The sequence below is a fragment of the Henckelia pumila genome, chromosome 3 (genome assembly GCF_033568475.1).
Source record: "Henckelia pumila isolate YLH828 chromosome 3, ASM3356847v2, whole genome shotgun sequence".
NCBI lineage: Eukaryota > Viridiplantae > Streptophyta > Magnoliopsida > Lamiales > Gesneriaceae > Henckelia > Henckelia pumila.
This window is the reverse complement of record NC_133122.1, coordinates 42212646-42232476: the sequence shown is the minus strand read 5'-3', so window position 1 is coordinate 42232476 and position 19831 is coordinate 42212646. Positions and strand designations below refer to the sequence as shown.

The following is a 19831-nucleotide window of genomic DNA, read 5'->3' as shown; positions in this document are numbered from 1 at the left end:
TACCAAAATTATTATTCAAATTGCATAATTTTGATATTAAGTGTATTTAAAATTAACTTGAATTTTTTTCATTCAAACAAGTTGAAATCAATGAAGTTTATTTTGTGAAATCTATCCATTCAAAAACAAGTAAACAACCTTGCATTTGATGGAATTTATTTTAAAAATATTTTTTTTGATATTACGAAAATATCTACAAATTATGAGAGTAATAATGAAAGTGATGAATTTACGAACTATGATGTTTAATTTAAATGATATTTCTTACATATTTATTTATACCCAAAAAAAATGCACAAATAATTTAGTGTTTGGATTTATACAAAATTTGCGACCAACGATTATAATTAGATCGAATTATGGCCGTTGGATCTGTATCAGAAATAGCTCAACATTCCCAAATTATATAAGCCCGATCAATTCTCAACTTGATAGCTCCAAAGTTCTTCTGTAACCATTTCTCCGTTGCCTCGCTTGATCCGGTGATTTCACAGGTACAATAATAATTTCTTCTCAGTATATTTTAGAAGGGTGCTGCATGATTCGAATTCTGATCTGTTCTGAATAAGATTTTACCTGTATGGGCCTGTTTCTCGCTCAATTCGGGGATCCACGACCTTTGGTGGTGCTGAATTATCTAGAAGTATGTGATTTTTGCAGCATGAATTCACACTCGAACTAAATCTATCGATCTGCGGAAATAATGATTCTACATTACCGATTCAGATCTGGGTCTTTGGATGCAGTCACGTATCGTAGTGGGCATTAGTGTGTGAAGAAATTTATGGGAATGATATGTTTTGTTGAGATTGTTGTGAAATTGATTTTTTCCTTTCTTTTTTCCAAGTGTAGTTAGGTGACCCGCTTCTTCATTTTCTTTTTTCTACCTGGAGACTGTTGGTGGAAGTTGAAGGAACAAAATGGTAAATGTTCTCATCATTTTTTATTCATTTTTTGTTAGTTTTATTATCTTGGTTTTGTTTTATTTATGATTATCTTCGTTATATGTGATGCAGGTTGTGCTTGCCGCTAGCATTATTAGTAAATCTGGCAAAGGTAACCTTCTAAGCCTCGTGATCTCAAAGTTCAGTTCTTGGTTCTTTTATCAGTAACTTGGATGTGTATGGTGCTACTTTGATCATCGTACCTTCTGGTTTTAGAGGTTATTGTCTATTTTCTTAAAGCTTCATTTGGCCGTGTTTGACTTTGATATGATTGAAAATTGGTTGAACTCTCTGTCAAATTGGGTTAAATTTTCATCTAGAATTGGCAGGTCTTTGGAATCCTAAAGTTTATGTCGGTGTGTGAAGCTTTAAGTGGTGACTTCTTCATCTCAACTTCCTGATATTTTTTCGATGAGAAAAGTGTGGTCGTCTTCTTATTAAAGAGTTTCAATTAGTTATTTTTAATACGAACAAGCCATCTAGTGAGAAACTCTTCATAGGATGTGGCCTTTTTGATAAATCCCTAAAATATAACCTAGTTTTGCATTATACATCGTAATTGCAGACATTGCATGCATATGCATAGATGTACTGGGAACTTGTTTGTAATTGGACTATTTGAATAGATCATGATGGGATGACTCATGACTTCTCATTTTGGACCTTGCATCTATTCTTCATGTTACCAATCAATGTGAAGGTTTCTGGATTAGTGAAGACCTGTTATAAGATAAAAATTGGTCTCATGACTATATCAGAGTCAAAGGCTTGAAGCTGTAGTTATTTTAGACTCAAAGTTGACTGTGTCATTGGTTTCCAATCATTGAAATAGATGTTTGTCAAAAAGCTATTATTTATTGATTGAATTCAATTATATTTCTTACAATTTATGGCTTTGCTTATTGGTCCGTTTTTCTTTGGCCTCGTTGATATTTTATGCTCTTCGATGGAAATTTGACTTGGGTAAGTTTGTAACAAATTTGAAACTACTTTGAATTTGAGCTAAGTTATCCATTTCCCGTGTTGTTTGCTTAATGAAACTCTTTTTCTGTGGTAACCTTTTTTTGTCTGGGTTTTTCTTTGTGTTGAATTGTTCCCCTCTATTTCCTTCCCTTTTCACTCCTTAATTTTGAACTTTGGACCCGCTGTCCTTTTTACCCTTACCATTATAGATTAAGTATTTTTTTGGTGATTTTTTACGTTCAAATTCAGTTTTGTTCGCTAGTACAGTTTTTTGTATCTCTGCTACTGATGACCATTTTAAACTATTTGACTTTATGTCTCCCACAGCCCTTGTTTCAAGGCAGTTTGTTGATATGTCTCGGATACGAATTGAGGGATACCTTGCCGCCTTCCCCAAATTGGTTGGAACAGGAAAACAGCACACATACGTCGAGACTGAAAATGTCCGTTATGTTTACCAGCCGATAGAGTCCCTGTACTTGCTTCTTGTCACAAATAAGCAGAGCAACATTCTTGAAGATTTGGAGACATTGAGGCTACTTTCAAAGCTTGTATCCTTTTTAACAGCAAATGGGTAGTGTTAATCTAAAACTGTTATTGTTACCTTGCAACTGTTGTATTTTGCGCTCTCAGGCTAGGCATCCTTATTTCTTTCCATCAGAATGAAGCAGTAAAAATATTCTCTGTTCTTGTCCATGCATGCAGCTGAAATTGTTTTAGTTTTCCTTGTAGTCATCGTTAGTATTTTCCATGGAACAAGTTTCACTTGGTGCATTTAATATTGTGATATTATTTCCTTAATCACGTTTAGGTTCCTGAATATTCTTATACACTAGATGAAGAGGGCATTGGCAATACCGCTTTTGAGATTCTTTTTGCATTTGACGAGGTTATCTCTCTTGGGCACAGAGAAAATGTTACAGTTGCACAGGTCAAACAGTACTGTGAGATGGAAAGTCATGAAGAGAAATTGCACAAGCTGGTATTACAAAGCAAGATCAATGAGACTAAGGATGTCATGAAGCGCAAAGCTAGTGAAATTGACAAAAGCAAGGTAATTTGGTTGAGGCACAACTCATGATTCTTATCATCTATCAATAATATTGTGAATCACCTGTATACTGATGTACTGTGTTAACTTTGTTTAGATTGAGAAGAATAGGGGTGAGAAAGGAGGATTCATGTCTTCAGTGGGTTCTGGAAGGATTGACACTGGCTTTGGCAGCGACGCCAGCATATCTAGTACTAATGGTGGTTTTGGAAGTGGCTCTGTTTTTGGATTAAGCACAGACGTGGAACCCCAATCCTCTACTTCTAAAGGTTTATTTCTGCTCTACCTCGTGAAATTTTAAAAAACTGCGAAATAGTCTATCGTACTCTGTGAACATAAAAATTATGGTGATATATTCTTGTTGCTGAGGCATCTATTATAAATTATAATTTTACATTGCCTTCATTTTAGTTTGTTGAAATATACAATCAAACTCATAAATTAAACCACTTGTCCATTTTATCGTGTGGAGTTATTTTGTTTTCTGTGTGTTCCCCTGGGAATTGAAAAATGAAAGTGTAGAACAATGCAAGTTCGACTTCTGATGTTGCAGAAACTAAAAATGGGTGTCTGAGGTATGCAGTTGGTCATCTTCTGATATAGGAGACACAGAGGTATGAAGCAAGAGGATATGTTGTAGACAAGAATTTTTATCATCTTTGTGATCAACTCGGATATTTGAATTTGTGGGTGGCTTTTGTTGGGCGGTGCACTATAATTATTTATTTCCCCTTCATTTCAAATTTAATGCACGGATAATTGAAGTAAACCACCATGGTGAAGAATCACAAATGTTATCACGAATGTATGGGTTGATCATGTGGGTTATGATGGTTGCTATAGCAGTACAATAAGGCACCATGATAGCTATAGTTGCCTTTGAAAGTTACCTTTAACAGTTGGCATTTAATAAATCCGTCTACGACTAGTAAATTTTTGCTGGAGCAAAGCTAGATGCATAGTTTTAATGAGAACCATTATCATGAGTCTATGACTGAATGACTGATAATTGTTGGCTCTGTCGACAATTATTTGATATGATTACAAGTTGTTCTTGGTGTTCTATTTTTGTATGCTTAACCTGTTGTTGGTTGTGAGGTGATTTTTTGGTGATAGGTTTATTTGAGTAATAGCTGACTGAGATTGTTGGTTTTTTAACTATTATCATTAGGTCGTCCACAAGCATCTGCATCAGCTCCACCAAAAAGTCTTGGTATGAAGCTTGGGAAAACACAAAGGACCAACCAATTTTTGGAATCTCTCAAAGCTGAAGGTGAAGTGATTGTGGAAGATGTGAGACCAAGTGTTGGTCAAACCAAACCAGCTGCATTACCACCTAGTGATCCTGTTACATTAACTGTTGAAGAAAAGCTTAATGTAACTTTAAAGAAGGATGGTGGTATTGGAAGTTTTGATTTACAGGGTACCCTGTTACTCCAAATACTTAACCAAGAGGATGGACTCATCCAAGTTCAGGTTTCTAGTTTTGTCACTCCATTATTGCTCCTTATGCACGCAAGATGTTCTTGCTATTTTGTTTAGAAGGATTCTCAGTTTTGTGGTCATGTATCAAGTGTTTCATAAATATTTTTATTTCAAAAAATTTCAGATTGAAACTGGTGGCAATCCAGGAATTCATTTTAAAACACACCCCAATGTCAACAAAGAACTATTTTCGGGTGAAAATATACTAGGTCTCAAGGATCCAAACAGGCCATTTCCTGCTGGTCAAGGTGGTGATGGTGTTGGTCTGTTGAAGTGGAGAATGCAGAATGCAGATGAGTCTTTTGTGCCAGTATCAAGTGAGCTTTGCTGCTAACATACACCTGTTCTCAACACAACACACAAGATGTTTTTTTGTCATGCAATTTAGTTGTTCACTTTCAGACTTTCTTTGCAGTTAACTGCTGGCCCTCTCTTTCTGGAAATGATACCTATGTAAACTTGGAGTACGAAGTTCCTCCAATGTTTGACCTACAAAATGTTGTCATTTCAATTCCTCTGCCTGCTCTTCGAGAACCACCAAGAGTACAACAGGTTGATGGGGAGTGGAGGTGAGGATTTACTTTTATTCTTTTATTAAAATTATGACAAATATTGTCATCAAAGTGGATATTTGCAGGATTGGTTCGTTTCATTTGTTGAATTGTGTATAGTCTTTTTTGATTGGTGGTGGGAGGACATGGAAATATTACATCGAGTTCCAAGCATCTCCTATACTACTTCTGATGCTTTAATTTAGCATGTGCACTATGGTTTTGGGTCAATTTTTCAAAGTAAGATGCTCTCCAATTGCTGGCACTTCTACATCTTTCGTTGGAGGGAAAATGGGCATAAATTATAATGGGACGTGGTTCTAGTAATTTTTTAATGAGAGGTGAAAAGCAATTGGCTGGGCCTAGTGGGTGGGGTATTTGTGGAAATTTGTTGAGATGCATGAAAGTGAAATTATTGGGAATTGTGTAGTTAATAAAGAAAATAATTGTGTATCATACTTGTTTTCATAACCGTAATTCAAATTAATTAGTCGTTACAGCAGTGTCATGTTGATGCCCATTGCAGGTATGATTCCAGAAAGTCTATTTTAGAGTGGGCTATCGTGCTCATTGATAACTCGAATCGCAGGTTGGTTTACTGTCAAAATTGCTTTTCAGTTTCATGTGTACAACAATCTCGTAGCGTGCTTATTTGGTTTGATTGGTGGGCTTACTTGCAGTGGATCCATGGAATTTGTAATTCCTGCAGCAGGCACTGAGTTTTTCCCAATTTCCGTGCGTTTTACTTCTACAAGCACTTTCAGTGATCTCAAGGTTTCTTTCTACCCCATTTTTTATTATATCTTCTTGTTGTCGTTACAAAATTGGCAAATCTGTAACTGATGAAATTTTGAACAATCCATCATCTTACATTTTTATGTAATATTTCATCTGGGCTTGGGACTGATATTGTAAAATGAACTCCTTTCAGATGGAGTTCTCTTCATTTCTTGTATTTCGACTTATGTCGGTTTTAGCTATGATTTGGGAAACATATAGGTTTTTATGCATTTTGATTTTCACAGAGGGCTTTGAGCACAAATTAAATCTCTGAGTTTAAAATGATAGGAACTTCATTCAAATTGCACTTGGCACTTTTCTTGTCTCCATATTAATTCGAGATTTTAACTCTTTTCAATTTTGGCAGGTTGTCAACATTTTACCACTGAAGGGAGGGAATCCGCCAAAGTTTTCCCAGAGAACACTGCTTTCTACAGAAAATTACCAAATAGTCTGATCAATTTTCCTGGTAACAACTACAATAATTTTATGACTTCCATTTTTCTTCTCGGAAATCATTTTCCTTAATACTCAAGAGTAAACTTTACCCTACAGTGGCTTTGGATTGTACTGCAGCTTGGCATCTCATGCCATGTTATTTATTACTTTGTAAATTTCATGACTTGATGAGATAATATTGAAAATGTCGGTTCATGAGACCATATATTTAAGATTATAGTTTTTCTTCGATCCTTTTTTTTTTTTTTTAAATTCAATTTAACTTTGCTATAAAATCAAAGAATTTTGTTACAATGGTCACCACAGCCTCTACCGATGGAGTTACAACTCCAAACATGAAGTATGCCACATCAAAATCAATATGTACACCTTGGAGCATCAGATCTTTCTCTAACTCAAAACCATCGAATCCCAATATTACCCAATGGACGAACATGGTGGATAACTTGAAGCCGAGATTTGGAAGAATAAATATTTTTTTCAACTATATATAGGTTTATGACATAGTGACATAATTTTTTATTTAACTGAAGACAAATTGTTCAAATTTTTTATTAAATTTTATCTTTCAACATTATTCAAGATTTCAAGAGCTTTTCAAAAACTAAATTCAATTCAAAGAAATTACTTCTATTCAATTCAAAATTTAAAGAAATTTTAAATACTTTTCTAAATCAATACTTTCTGCTGCGTTCTAGTTCTAGTTCTGGTTTGCTGTGAAATGCCATTTAAAAAAAAAAAAGTTATATTTTCATCAGATGTAATTTCACCCAATCAAACTGGGGAAAAACCAAACAAAATAAAAGTATACAAAAGGTTGCAGTTTCTCTAAAAGAAACCATCAAATCTGATTTCCGAACTCGAGTCAAATTTAATCTCGGTATAATTGGCTGCAGTTCACAAATTTCTGATATTCTGTTTCCATGTTTGTTCATTTCTTTCTTCTTATGTTATGCATCATTCTTCTTGCACAGAAATATCAAGGCAGAAACATAGATCACCACCTGTTTATAAGAACAAGTCTCACATTTCCCACCTCAGAATTGGGTTAAAACTTCTTTTAAAGTAATCTTTCATTTACTTTTCCAGCAGCCAGTGTCTGCAAATTTGAGATCAACAATTTCTTGACTTACTGAATATTAATGGATCCATCTTTGTTATTCAGTCGCTCGGCGACGCTACCATTGAACCTGTTGTTCTGTAAGAATCTGTTGAAACAGAGCTAAATGAGAAATCTGATGAGCACATCTTAAACACACAAAATCACAGCAGAATATTTATAGGCATTAGCATTTACGCTTCACGAAGATTCGGTAATTCAGCCAATGAGTTTGGGGGTGACCCTTCAAACTGGTTGTTCTCCAAATGCCTTCTCAAAGATCAAAGCATAGATATTTGATTAATTTTTAAGAATTATAATGGATATGAATCATGATATATTATAAGGAAAAAAGTTTTGGAGCATACAGAATTTCCAAAGACTGCAGGCCTCTCAAATCAGGTAATGAACCTGAAAGGCTGTTGTCTCCAAGCAAACTGAAATTCGAACGATAAAAATCATGTCAACTCGAGTAACTGATGTACTAAGAATTCAAAATCACTTACAGAAGCCTGAGTGCTGTCAAATTGGATATACTTGCTGGCAGTGATCCAGACAATCCTAAGCCTGTCAGGTTCCTACATTCATATTCGAACCAGTGTTGAAAAACTTGCAGATTTGGGAACTATAAAGCCAGTGATAGATCCTAAACACGCGATAAACTTTGAACGATCTTAACAATCATACTGGGATACAATATAACATTGAATTTCAAAGATGTCAAATTTAGTCATATTGGAGGTTAAGATTTTGAATATGTTTTCAATGACTTGTGTATTTAGTAAAGAATACATACAAAGAGATAACTCGGATAATATCTCCTTCTGAGCATGAAACTCCAGTCCATGAATTTACTCTAGGCAAGCATGGATCCCCGGCCCAATCTTCTGGAGGATTTTTCAGAGCAACTCTCAAGTCTTCCATTGCCACCACTGTCAAAAAGAACATATTAAGGCAAGAAAAAAACATTCAAGAAGTAAGAAAATTTTGTCTTTGCCTCAAAAGATTTAATCTAGGGAGTGTATTCAAATCCCACCATAAAGTAAGGATTCGACATCCTTTGTTACGAGGGTAAAAACAATAAAACTAGTAGCTATAGAATTTCAAGTCTGTGTGTTGAAAATTATCCCCACAAGTTTAGTAGATTCCCATTGACTATTTCAAATTCCCGACTACCCAAATGCAACCTGAGGCTGCATTTGATTAGGACATCTAAAATAAAATATTTCCTACCTTTGATTTCGATTGTGTTCCAGTTGATTGGATGCTTAATTATTGAATGAAATAAATTACCATCTCTTGTCACAGTTTTTCCTCCAAGTGGGAAAATCTGAAGAACTTCACCAGCATTGATCAATGGCCCAACAGGAGTGCCATCTTTGGGAACAAGAGATATCTCAGTTTGCCCATTAAGCGGCCATTCAGTCCCAAAAACGTTCTCACCATTGTCTGTCACATTCAAATCTTGGAAGAATATTTGTCCATTCACATGAATATCAAAAACCCTCCAGCTAAACGGGCTCGGGGATCGGTTATCTTGGAAATAAAGTGCAATGTAGTAGTGTCCATTGGAGAGCGAATATGGTGGCCATCTCAATGTTAGAGTCTTGCCTCTACTGGTTGTTAGTGCTGACAAAAAGGCCTTCTGTGGTGGATTATTCCAAAATTTCGAAGGGTCTACGCTGGCTTGACTTGAGACATATGGATTGTCGTCGGTGAAAGGTTGCCAGTACCGGTTGAAACTGTCATCTGGATAACTGATTCGACGAGTGTATTGTTCAAAGATCAGTTTCAGATGCTAATATATATTCACTTCATACATCACTTTGGACAAGAACATTGGCCACAAAATGCAACAAAGTTAGAGATGTACTTTTATCCATTTTAGATAGTGTGGCAATGATTTGTTTTTGGATTTCAAATGTAAACAAGAGATTGACTATCTTCTTTCGTCCCATCAATAGCAACACGAATACGCAATTAGTACTATACTTCTAACACTCGTGAGTCAAAAACCAAAACAGAAACAAAATACACACTTCTACCTTAAAAGTTTAAAAATAGGTACTTGTTTTAGATTAATAGTGAGAACCTCCACAGGTGTTGATGAACTCAGGATTAAACTACACTAGAAACTTAAAAACTAGTGATGCGTTAAGGTCCGACAAAGATGATAGTCGAAGAATAGGAGCAACATGAAACAGAGTTTGCATACCTAAGTGTATCTCCTGTAGAGCCAAAAGAGCTTCTTGAAACAGTGGCTAACGCGTATTTCTCGTAGTTGGTCGAATTATAAACAGAATCATCAAGATTATATACTTCAAGAGATGAAATAAAAGGGCTGGAACCAACAGCAGTGTGCTCGTTTCTTGCAAGACAAACACTGAGAAACTTGTTCTGAGCCATGAAAATGGCCTCATAGAACGAGGTTCCCCCCACCGCGTAATCTTCTGTAGTATTCACAGTGCTCCACTTTGTACCATCAATGATCTGATCGAACACAGGTGGCTCGTCCCCTCCATCGAATCCTCCGTAGTAATATACAGTTTTCACAAGAAATTTTCCACCCTTGATCACAGGGAAGGTGTAGCAGTATTTTCTTGCTTTTGCATTGGGAAAATACCTGAGAGTTTGTAATCTTGGCAAAATTTCTGGTCTATCTAAGGTTGTTTTGTTTCCAACTGATATATATTCATCATCCGGGACGTATTCGATCTGTCCTTCTTCTACACCATGATTTGAGCCACAATTTAGGAGGTAACCTGCATGAATAATTTTTTTTTCAAAGAAAGAAGAAACAATATTACTTAAAAAACGAAAAGCAATGGAAAAAATATTAACTATATGTAATATTTGCATGATATGAGTCTATTGCCTTTGATACCTTTAGGTTGTGGCATGGCATGGATTGTGAGGGGGATGCTCACCAGCCATAGGAGAAAGATGGAGGTGGACATGGCGGAGTGGTGGCGGCGCAATGGGAGGATTGCGGAAGTTTCCGGTGAGAGTTTAAACGGAAGACGATGCATGGAAAATGGGATTTTGGCCTGAATATTGGTGAGAGAGTACCCATAAATTTAAGGGCTGTGCATGAACATAGATTGCTCTACCATTTGACTGAACCTCGTTGCTTTAAGTTCTTTTTTGGCCCTTCGATTTATAAAATTTATTCATAAAACATATTTGATTCACGAGTCTACTAACGAGCATAATTAAAAGTTTCATCCACATTCTATATATAGAATATCATAAAAATAAAAATTATTGGTAACCATTTTATTTTGGTTCTGTATTTAATGTGTTTTGGCCATTTAGATTTCAATTTTAGTTCTCATCTTATAATTGTTCTACAATGATAAACACTCATGCATGCTCGATGATCATTTGATGGATTTGAGATAATGCATATCAAACTCACTCTTTTTATCATGTTTATGTAATTTTAATAGCAATTGTAATGGATTTCAGATACACCTAAAATGATATTATTTTGCATGTCTTTCCAATAAATAGCTAGATATTTTAGATGTGTTAATCATAAATGCTTAATGATTATGATGTATACTATCTGATGAGGTTGGAATTAGGAAGGTTAAAGTAACGACGTCGGGCATGACTGACTCCCGTAGTGTGACGGGCAATGTGTACAAAGCCAGAGAATGAATTCATTCCCATATGGCTGACCAGTGAAATTCCGGTTTTATGTAGGCGAGTTGCAGCCTACAATCGGAACTGAGGATTGGTTTTTGGGATTAGCTCACCCTTGCGGGATCACGACTCTTACCACTCAAATGATAACGAAGTATTTCGTAGCGTTTTATAGCTCAAAAATGTCAAATCTCATGAAAATTGAACATTTCGTAGCGTTTCATGGTTCAAAAATGTCAAACGTAGCTTTTCGTCGTTCAAAAATGTCAAATCTAATCGACGTGAGTTCTTTGATTTGGATAAGATATTTATTAAAAAATTGACTCGTTCGACCATCTCATATGAGTTCTTATGACCAAAATGATGGTAATAACAAGAGTGCATATTATCGTTTCATGTTTACCACGAAAAAAAATCCGCCGCTATTCATTGAGAAATTATGAACAATATGTTTGAAACTCCGTTCTTTATTCATTTAAATTTGAAAGATTAAGGTCAGCAAAAAATAAAAAATGTAATATAACATAAGCAAAGTTCGTTTTTTTGAGTAGTGCTATGTCATTTATATCATACATATCAGTGCAACGGGCTCCTTGCAACTAAATGTACGAAAGACTGGACCTAAAGACGCTGAAACAAAACAAACACTTCACAACCACGCAGAAACCAAACTGAACTTATCAAGAAAAGAAGAAGAAAGAAACCAATTTCAATTTACAAACGAATGATATGGGCATTGCTAAATTAATGTAGTCATTTGGTATGGATTCATCGCTTGCCAGACAAGCTGAAGGACGTAATTTTCTGGGGCGTCGCAACTACCAGCGGAGCTTCCGGGGAGTTGCTGAATGAGAACTTATCGTGCATGAACCGACTTTCGATGATGGACTCATCCTTGGGCACAATTTTGTAGCAATAGCAGCTCTTTAGCCCTTGCTGATTCTGGTAGCAATGGTGTGCACTGTTCTTCACCTGCTGAAAGTTCCATATTACACTGAATTTCCCCACTGTTGCAACCAAATGTTTTTCTTGTTTCCCGCTTTCAGTAACCTGACAACATTAGAACGAGGTATTGAAGCAAAATGAGGGGACATTGGTGCATAATAAATTGATCTCAAAAAATCTGGAAAATCACAATTATCAAAACCAAAAATGAAAATTTAGTTTGAAAAAATAAACAGAAACCAAGAGAACCGAAAATTTCGGCCTGTTTCAAACAGGAACTGAAAATTTCAATTCAGTTTGCGGTTTGGAGCCTGGAGGTCCATCAGACCTCATATCTCCTTTCGATTTGAACAGAGGAACCTGAACAAAAACCGGAACTTTTCATTTCTAAAAAGTAACAGCACATTTTGGTTTGATTTATGAAAAGACTTCAAATTTCATTAATAAGATTCAATTTTTTTCTCAAAATAAAGAAAAATAGAAAAAATATAAAAGAAAAATAGGGGAAAAAGAAACTGTTGGTCTAAAAAGCAGCTTAAAACAAAATCAACGGCATATTTTGGTTTGATTTATGAATGAGTTTTAGTCCAGTTTCAGTTCGGAAATTTTTGAGCTCTAGACTGGTGGATTGTTTTTTTCAAAACCAAAAACAAGGAACACCCTTAGCAATCATCCACTCAAATAAAAAATCAAATTTCTATTTGCCTTCATCGCTCCAAAAAAAAAAAAAAAAGAAGCCTTCAAGATCCACAGCTAGACACATTCACAATCACATCCAAACCAGAGATCCATTCTGGAATTGATTGTGCATAACAATTTCTTGAAAAAAATGGATTTTCCAAGGCTTTTAAACTATCCCACAATGTGAGTTTGTGGTATTGCACTATGAGGCCTATTGGTGCAAAAGAGATTACTTACAACCTTAAAAAAAACAGAAGCCATGTCCAAACTCTAAATACAGCAAATAAATTATTCATAAAGATCAATGGCATGTGAGTGTATACGTTCCAACAAGAAATGTGCACATATAAGACAAACATTTTCAGTCAGAGGTCAAGTAGTATTGACATTGGATTTCGATACAAGACATTGAGTCATGGCGTGCATGGACAACATACACAAAATATTAATGCAATCTCATTCTCATGACATGTAACACAATTAGATAGATAAGCAAGTATTTATCCAATACTAAAAATTTCACCAAGTGTATCAATATAATTCTAGGAAGTATAAATAACTTACCCAAGAGAAATGTCCAGCATGGAACTTACTACCAGATCCAGCCAAATGGGCATCCACAGGGGTCAGCTTCAGCAACCTTGGAGCTGGAATTTTGTTCCCCATTCGGCCACTAAAACCAGTCTTAGTTTGACCGTCCTTGTCAGTGAATAAAGTGCATATCAAGATCAAATAAGTGTCAGTGGTTCCCAACACCCATTTACCATCATAAGTAACATCAACTGAAGTAATAGCAGAACCAAGCCCCGGAAAAGCAGTCTTTGCCTGCCTCATTGAAGTCCTTGAGTATAGTCTTATTTTCCCATCAAGCGAACCAACAACTATCGACCCATCCCCAGCAGTTGCGAAACATTGAAAATTTGTGCCTCTTGAAAACTGATGCCCTTGATTCCAATGCAATACAGGAGATTTCGAGTTTACGATATTTTGAACTATCCCCTTCTTGTCACGCATATCCCACTGACACAATCTATTATCATCCAGACCCAAGAAAGTTGACTCCGATGGGTCCAACTGAGACCCCTTTGCGTCACTTGTTATATCACTTATCGTAATATCAGTGCCATCCTTCTCAAACTTCCAATTCGTGACAATCTTTCCAGTCTCGATATCCAATTGGTGGAGCCCTGAGGAGTAAGATTTTCCTTCCTTCAGAGGACTCATTAGCATCATATTTGTTTCTCCCCTCATCAAGAGGGCCTTTTTAGGAGTCGTTCCAGAGTTCCCACCACCAGACCCTAACTTTTGGTCATCAAACTTCACATAGACCCCCTTCCCATGAATTCCATGGCTAAAGTTCTTCACAACTTGAACCCCTGAATCACCAACCAAGAAACTATTATCCAAGGCCCCTAAAGCCAAGCTCTGAATTCCTCCACCCGTGGCCGCTTCCTCGAACTCCTGTAACAAGTCATTGCCATCTCTCACCGAAAATTCCATTGGCCTCTTCTCCGGAGTCCTCCAGTCCCCATCATCTGCATCCTCCCACATAGAATCATCCGACTCCTCTGGCTTTAACCATCCAATGAAATCTTTCCCGTAAGTTTTCACTTTGTTTTCGTCTGTCGACCTCAAACCATAAACATTCTCAAACAAACAATCCTGAAATTTAGTCACGAAATTTCTGTAGTCCACATCCGTAAAAAACTTCAAGGCCCAAACTCCACCATCCACAAAATCAACCCGCCTCTGCTCCCCAATATATTTCATCTGCATATCAGTAGAAACTTTCACTCCAATTTTCTTTCCTATCTTCAAAACCCAAAATCCCCCACCTCCGCGTAATTCACCTTCATCATCATCCTCATCACTTTCAGCCGCACCCTCCAATTTCTTAACAAACTTAAATTGAGCAAGCTTTTCGGAAACAACCCATTTCGCGGTCGGTGTGTTTCCACCAATATGAAGGTAAAGCTTAACAGCATTTGCGCGATTTACAGGTTTTCTAGGTGAAAGAGATGCTTTTTCCGGATATTTCAGCTTTAAAGCCTGAAGCCTAGAATCAACATCATCTAAGATTTTCGCACTCACCTTTGGACTCCGATCATCCGCATCAACAAATTCTTCCGAATTTTGCTCCTTTTCCTCATCCTCCTCAGAATAGTCAGATGAATCAGAAAGCTCCAGTCCTTCACGACTATGTGAACCTCCCATGGCTCAATTTTTCAGACTTATCAAACAATCGACAATTACAAATCGTGTAGTTTGAACAACGGGGAGAAAAACACACACACAGATCAAAATCAATGATTTCCAAATATGAAAATGCAGCGTTTCCAATGAAGAATCTGATGAATGTTGGAAAAAAAAATTAAAAATTTCACGGAATTCGGAGGCGGTTAGGGCTTTATAGTAGAGAAAATTCTGGGAGTTACCGAAATGGAGTTGGCGTAGATCCAACGGAGACACATGTAAGTCAGCAGCTGCTTGCTTTCGAAGTAAGCAAAATCAATGTTTTTTTTTTTTTTTTTATGAAATCAGCCCAAAACAGTATTGGGCCTCCAAACAAAGGATCCACACAAAACTCAAAAGTATTCTTCCCAATATCGTTATTTTCCATCAAACGGGTCTATTTGAATTATGTATAGAGTAAAAATGAATGTTTTCGTACAAAAATTTCATGCAATATTTTATTTGGTTCATTTATGAAAAATATTATTTTTTATATTGAAGTATTTTTTTATTGTAATTATGAACGGTGTTGACCCATCTTACAAGACTAACTCTATTAATTTTTGCGTAAAAAATCATACTTTTCTTCACCAGTCGAGCCGAATAGGAAATCCGTTTCACCAAATTAACATGTGAGACGGTTTCAGAAGTTTTTTTATTCGCTTTTGAATTTCACATTTCATCTCGAGTCAAAAAATATATAAACTGCACGTTGGCAAATTTTTCATTCCATGGTAATGCTAATTAAGAATCTAAGGTTACGTTTGAATGAAATGATTTCAAATCTATGGATTTCGATTATTTTTCATTGTTAACAAATAATAGATCGGATTCTAAATATATGCACTACTTATTTACTCTATAGTTTTAAAGAGTAGAAATAATTTCAAATGACAGTAATATTGGGTGGAATTAAAATACATCCCAACTAACACGAACATACCATATAAACATGGAAATAGTGGATTTGAATGTTATGGTGTTACTTATCTACACAACAAAAATATATTTAAATATATTTAAAATTATTTCATCCAAACACAACCTAAAATTAAATAATTAAAATTAAAGAATAGCGTATATTTTAGCATATTTTAATCATTCTTCCACTTTCTCCTATGCCAATGAAATTTCTAATGGTAATAGAAATATTTTAACTATTGTGTGTTGTTTAGTTTTTAAAATTATTTTCAACGTATTGATTTAATTCGAATTTTTTTTTATAGAACTAAAAGAGTACGGAACATACATTATTGTTTATAACCCTTTTTTAAAATATAGATTCGGACAAAAAAAATTATTAGGACCGACCCTACATGTTATTAGGAGGCTGTATTTTTCAGTGTGTCCTTCCAAGCTATGATAGTTTAGTTGCTTATTTAATTTCTCAAGGTTTATGCGTACGTGTAAGCACTATGATATTGTTGTTCGAGCTGGCAAATATAAATATAAAACAAAAAACATGATTAAAATTTATGAACACGCCAAAGTCCAAACAACTATGCGCATAACTAATAAAATTTATTGATAGGAGTTCGATTCTTTCCGCCAATACTTTCTTGGACTAATCTGTCACACAGAACTTGCCTAGTATGGTTTACCTGACTAGCGTAGTTTGCAGGTTATTGCGTTAGTTCGAGAGTTTACTAAGAGTCCACCAAAAAGTAGCGGCTGCTGATTACCACGTCACAAAAATAAAAAAATAAAAAAATAAAATTTATTGATTTAAAAAAAAAATATTGTTATGAGATAATTAAAAGCTTAATAAAAATTAATAACATTTTTTACAGTTAAACTCATATTTAACTCGTTTAAACTTGTAAATTTTAAAATTTAGTCTCGACGGTCCATCTTGTTCTAAAAATTTTGAGCATGTAAAATCCCAAAGATAAGGGTCAAATTCGGTTTTTGATTATCCATTAAAAATCACAGGTTTTTTTCCCCAGAAAACGAATATAATTTTTCGTATGAATTTCTGGGATTGATCATTAAACGTTAGAGTTTGATTCAGATAAGAAAAATAATATTCGTTTTTAAGTTTGTTCCTCTTTTGAGCTAATGTTGGTGAATTAATTATTGGGGTCTTAAACCCCACGTTTTTATAAATAATAATCATAATAATGATGATAATGTTGAAAATATATTATATTATATTAGAATTGTTGAAAATTGAGTTGTATTATTTTGAAAATTAGTGTGTGATGATGTAGATGATGATGATTTAATTTTTGGACTAATCTCCCATTGAGATCTATAAATAGGTCTCTCCATTTGTGTAGAAAAATACAATTTGAGAGAATAAATTTAAAGTGTGGAGTTTGAGAATATTTTGAGTTTTTGAGTTTTATAAATTTTACTTTTCACAACACGTTATCAGCACAATCGCTCGAAAGTTCTCTATAATTTTCAACGCTCCAAAATACAAGAAGAAGTCAAAAATATTCAACAAGTAAGAATTTTTATTTTACTGTTTATATATTTTTATTGTGTATATATTAATATATAATATCATGTTATGAAAAAAAATATAAACTTGTTATAAATCCTGGGAGGATGTTCAGACGACATCCCACACTCCCGGTAAGGGATACGACAAGTATAAAAGACTCTAAGGTTCTTAAACAATATAATCATATTTGTATAATTTCATGTTATTATATAAAAGGTTGTCTATGACACCGATCTTATAATAATGTGATATGATATACTATACCTGACTTTATACTAACTATATTGGTATAATTTCATAATATTATATAAAAGGTTGTCTACGACACTGACCTTATAATAATGTGATATGATATACATAATTATTTAATTATGATTATCATTATATGCATTGCATCATTATCACGAATTTTTATTCAACATATACTCGATTTTTTTTTACCCTCAACGGTCACAAACGGCTAGTTTTTGGCCTATAAATATGTTCACTCTAACTTATTTTCAATCACACCAAAATTCACTATTTCTCTCAAAATATTTTTACTCGATTTTTCGAAGATGGAGATGATGACATTTATAAGGCTATTTTTCATAACGATTATGATCATCATGCTCACGAGTCTTGTACTCACCAGCGATTTTCCACCACATACTTTTTATCTATTTGTATATGCACTTGTAATTTTCATTTTCCCATTATTTTGTATTGTCATATTAATGGAAATTAACTAATAAAATGCATTGTAATTTTTCTAGTACCACCATGTCAAACTTGGCAAAGCTTGAATTCGTTGCACTCGATATCACTGGAAAAAATTATATGCCATGGACTCTTGATGTTGAGATGCATCTTGATTCATTGGGTCTAAGTGATACCATCAAAGAAATTAATATATCAACCTCACAAGATAAAGCAAAGACAATGATTTTCTTACGCCGACATCTTGATGAAGGGTTGAAATATGAATATCTCACAGAAAAAGATCCAATGATTTTATGGAAAGGGTTGAAAGAAAGATTTGAGCATATAAGGGAAGTAATACTCCCGACCGCCCGTGATGAATGGAATACGTTGAGATTCCAAGACTTTAAAAAAGTCAGTGATTATAATTCTGCGATGTATCGAATAGTCTCGCAATTAAAATTATGTGGACTTGAAGTCACAGAGATGGAAATGCTTGAGAAAACATTTTCCACTTTTCACGCATCAAATATAACTCTACAACAACAGTATAGAGTGCGTGGTTTTACGAGATATTCTGAACTCATTGCATGTCTTCTTGTGGCGGAAAAGAACAACGAATTGTTAATAAGAAATCATCAATCCCGACCCACTGGATCAACGACATTTCCTGAAGCAAATGTCGTAATGAAAAATGAAAATCAAAATCTGGCATAGACCAGATTTTGGTCGTGGACGAGGTCGAGGACGTGGGCGTGGACGTGGACGTAAAAATGATCGTGGTCGTGGTCGTGGTCGCGGCCGTGGATATGAAAATAATCGAGATAGTTACTTCAATAACTCATCTCAAAAGAACGTCACGAACCACCCACCAAAAAGGCAGCATGAAAATACGAGTGAAAATAAAAATCACTCAAAAAGAACTGAGAGTGTTTGTTATAGATGTGGCACTCCAGGACATTGGTCACATATTTGTCGAACCCCTGAGCACCTATGTAAGCTCTATAAAGAATCGACAAAGGGGAAAGGAAAAGAGACCAATTTTGTTGAAAATAGTGACCATTTAATTGGTTCAACTAGTTTCAATGCTGCAGATTTTTTGAATGATTTCGAAGACATTAATTAAAGATTGGTGGAACTAGATTGTAACAAATTTGTATTTTTCATGCATTTTTGTAGTATAAAGCATGTTATATTTTACATTTGTATTGTACTTAATTTTTCTTTGTTACATTTTTGTGAAGTTTGATATGGAAAATGCTATGAGCAAACATGGAAATAATATCATGAAAATTTGCATACCGGATAGTAGTACAACGCACACTATTCTGCGACATGAAAGATATTTCTTGGAACTAAAACCAACAAAAACAATGGTGAATACAATATCAGGTCCTGTAGACTTGATTGAAGGTTTTGGTAAAGCAAAATTTTTGTTACCTAATGGTACAAATTTTTTGATAAATGATGCTTTATATTCACCACGATCGAAAAGAAATTTGTTGAGTTTTAATAACATATATTCTCATGGGTATGATACTGAGACAATGACTGATGGAAATCAGAAATATATGTGTCTTACCACATATAAGTCAGGAAAGAAATTTGTAGTTGAGAAACTACCAATGCTCCCTACTAGATTGCATTATACACATACAAGTCCAATTGAATCAAATATGGTGATGGATAATTCATCAATATTAACAAATTGGCATGATCGATTGGGACATCCTGGTTCAACAATGATGCGAAGAATTATTGAAAATACACATGGTCATCCACTGAAAGACCAGAAGATCTTTCAGAATAATAAGTTTCAATGTAAAGTATGTTCACTTGGAAAACTTATTATAAGACCATCAC

General features: G+C 34.9%; 3 protein-coding genes across 5 annotated transcripts; 1 reads left to right on the top strand and 2 right to left on the bottom strand.

The window, feature by feature from the left end:
- The first annotated feature begins 414 nt into the window (after positions 1-414).
- Positions 415-6462, top strand: LOC140887172 (coatomer subunit delta-2-like). 2 transcript variants are annotated; one of them, XM_073294248.1, is made up of 12 exons: positions 415-494; positions 853-923; positions 1017-1056; positions 2235-2458; positions 2719-2961; positions 3056-3227; positions 4130-4434; positions 4568-4760; positions 4859-5012; positions 5521-5583; positions 5675-5768; positions 6142-6462. In XM_073294248.1, exons 2-12 carry the CDS (start codon positions 921-923, stop codon positions 6229-6231), a joined length of 1581 nt encoding a protein of 526 aa, XP_073150349.1. In that variant the 5' UTR covers positions 415-494; positions 853-920; the 3' UTR covers positions 6232-6462. The 2 variants fall into 2 exon arrangements, with proteins under 2 accessions (XP_073150349.1, XP_073150350.1); XM_073294249.1 differs by having other exon boundaries at positions 459-494; positions 848-923.
- Positions 6463-6944: 482 nt separating this feature from the next.
- LOC140892956 (probable LRR receptor-like serine/threonine-protein kinase At1g67720) lies at positions 6945-10430 on the bottom strand. Of its 2 annotated transcripts, none has more exons than XM_073302021.1 (9): positions 10217-10430; positions 9548-10094; positions 8566-9089; positions 8129-8264; positions 7839-7910; positions 7701-7769; positions 7531-7602; positions 7367-7441; positions 6945-7237 (listed from the first exon to the last, which is right to left on the bottom strand). In XM_073302021.1, exons 1-9 carry the CDS (start codon positions 10359-10361, stop codon positions 7231-7233), a joined length of 1647 nt encoding a protein of 548 aa, XP_073158122.1. In that variant the 5' UTR covers positions 10362-10430; the 3' UTR covers positions 6945-7230. The 2 variants fall into 2 exon arrangements, with proteins under 2 accessions (XP_073158122.1, XP_073158123.1); XM_073302022.1 differs by having other exon boundaries at positions 8626-9089; positions 10217-10426.
- A 1070-nt stretch (positions 10431-11500) lies between these two features.
- LOC140887744 (protein CYPRO4-like) lies at positions 11501-15076 on the bottom strand. The gene is made up of 2 exons (XM_073295187.1): positions 13171-15076; positions 11501-12030 (listed from the first exon to the last, which is right to left on the bottom strand). Exons 1-2 carry the CDS (start codon positions 14818-14820, stop codon positions 11749-11751), a joined length of 1932 nt encoding a protein of 643 aa, XP_073151288.1. The 5' UTR covers positions 14821-15076; the 3' UTR covers positions 11501-11748.
- Positions 15077-19831: the final 4755 nt, after the last annotated feature.

Coding starts and splice junctions, on each gene's coding strand:
- LOC140887172 (XM_073294248.1), top strand. Junction 2,459..2,718: donor TGAGGCTACTTTCAAAGCTT/GTATCCTTTTTA, acceptor AATCACGTTTAG/GTTCCTGAATATTCTTATAC. Junction 3,228..4,129: donor CCAATCCTCTACTTCTAAAG/GTTTATTTCTGC, acceptor TATTATCATTAG/GTCGTCCACAAGCATCTGCA.
- LOC140892956 (XM_073302021.1), bottom strand. CDS start 10,361: ATGCATCGTCTTCCGTTTAAACTCTCACCGGAAACTTCCGCAATCCTC. Junction 8,265..8,565: donor GAACACAATCGAAATCAAAG/GTAGGAAATATT, acceptor TCTTTTTGACAG/TGGTGGCAATGGAAGACTTG. Junction 7,770..7,838: donor TTGACAGCACTCAGGCTTCT/GTAAGTGATTTT, acceptor TTCGAATTTCAG/TTTGCTTGGAGACAACAGCC.
- LOC140887744 (XM_073295187.1), bottom strand. CDS start 14,820: ATGGGAGGTTCACATAGTCGTGAAGGACTGGAGCTTTCTGATTCATCT. Junction 12,031..13,170: donor ATGCTGGACATTTCTCTTGG/GTAAGTTATTTA, acceptor TAATGTTGTCAG/GTTACTGAAAGCGGGAAACA.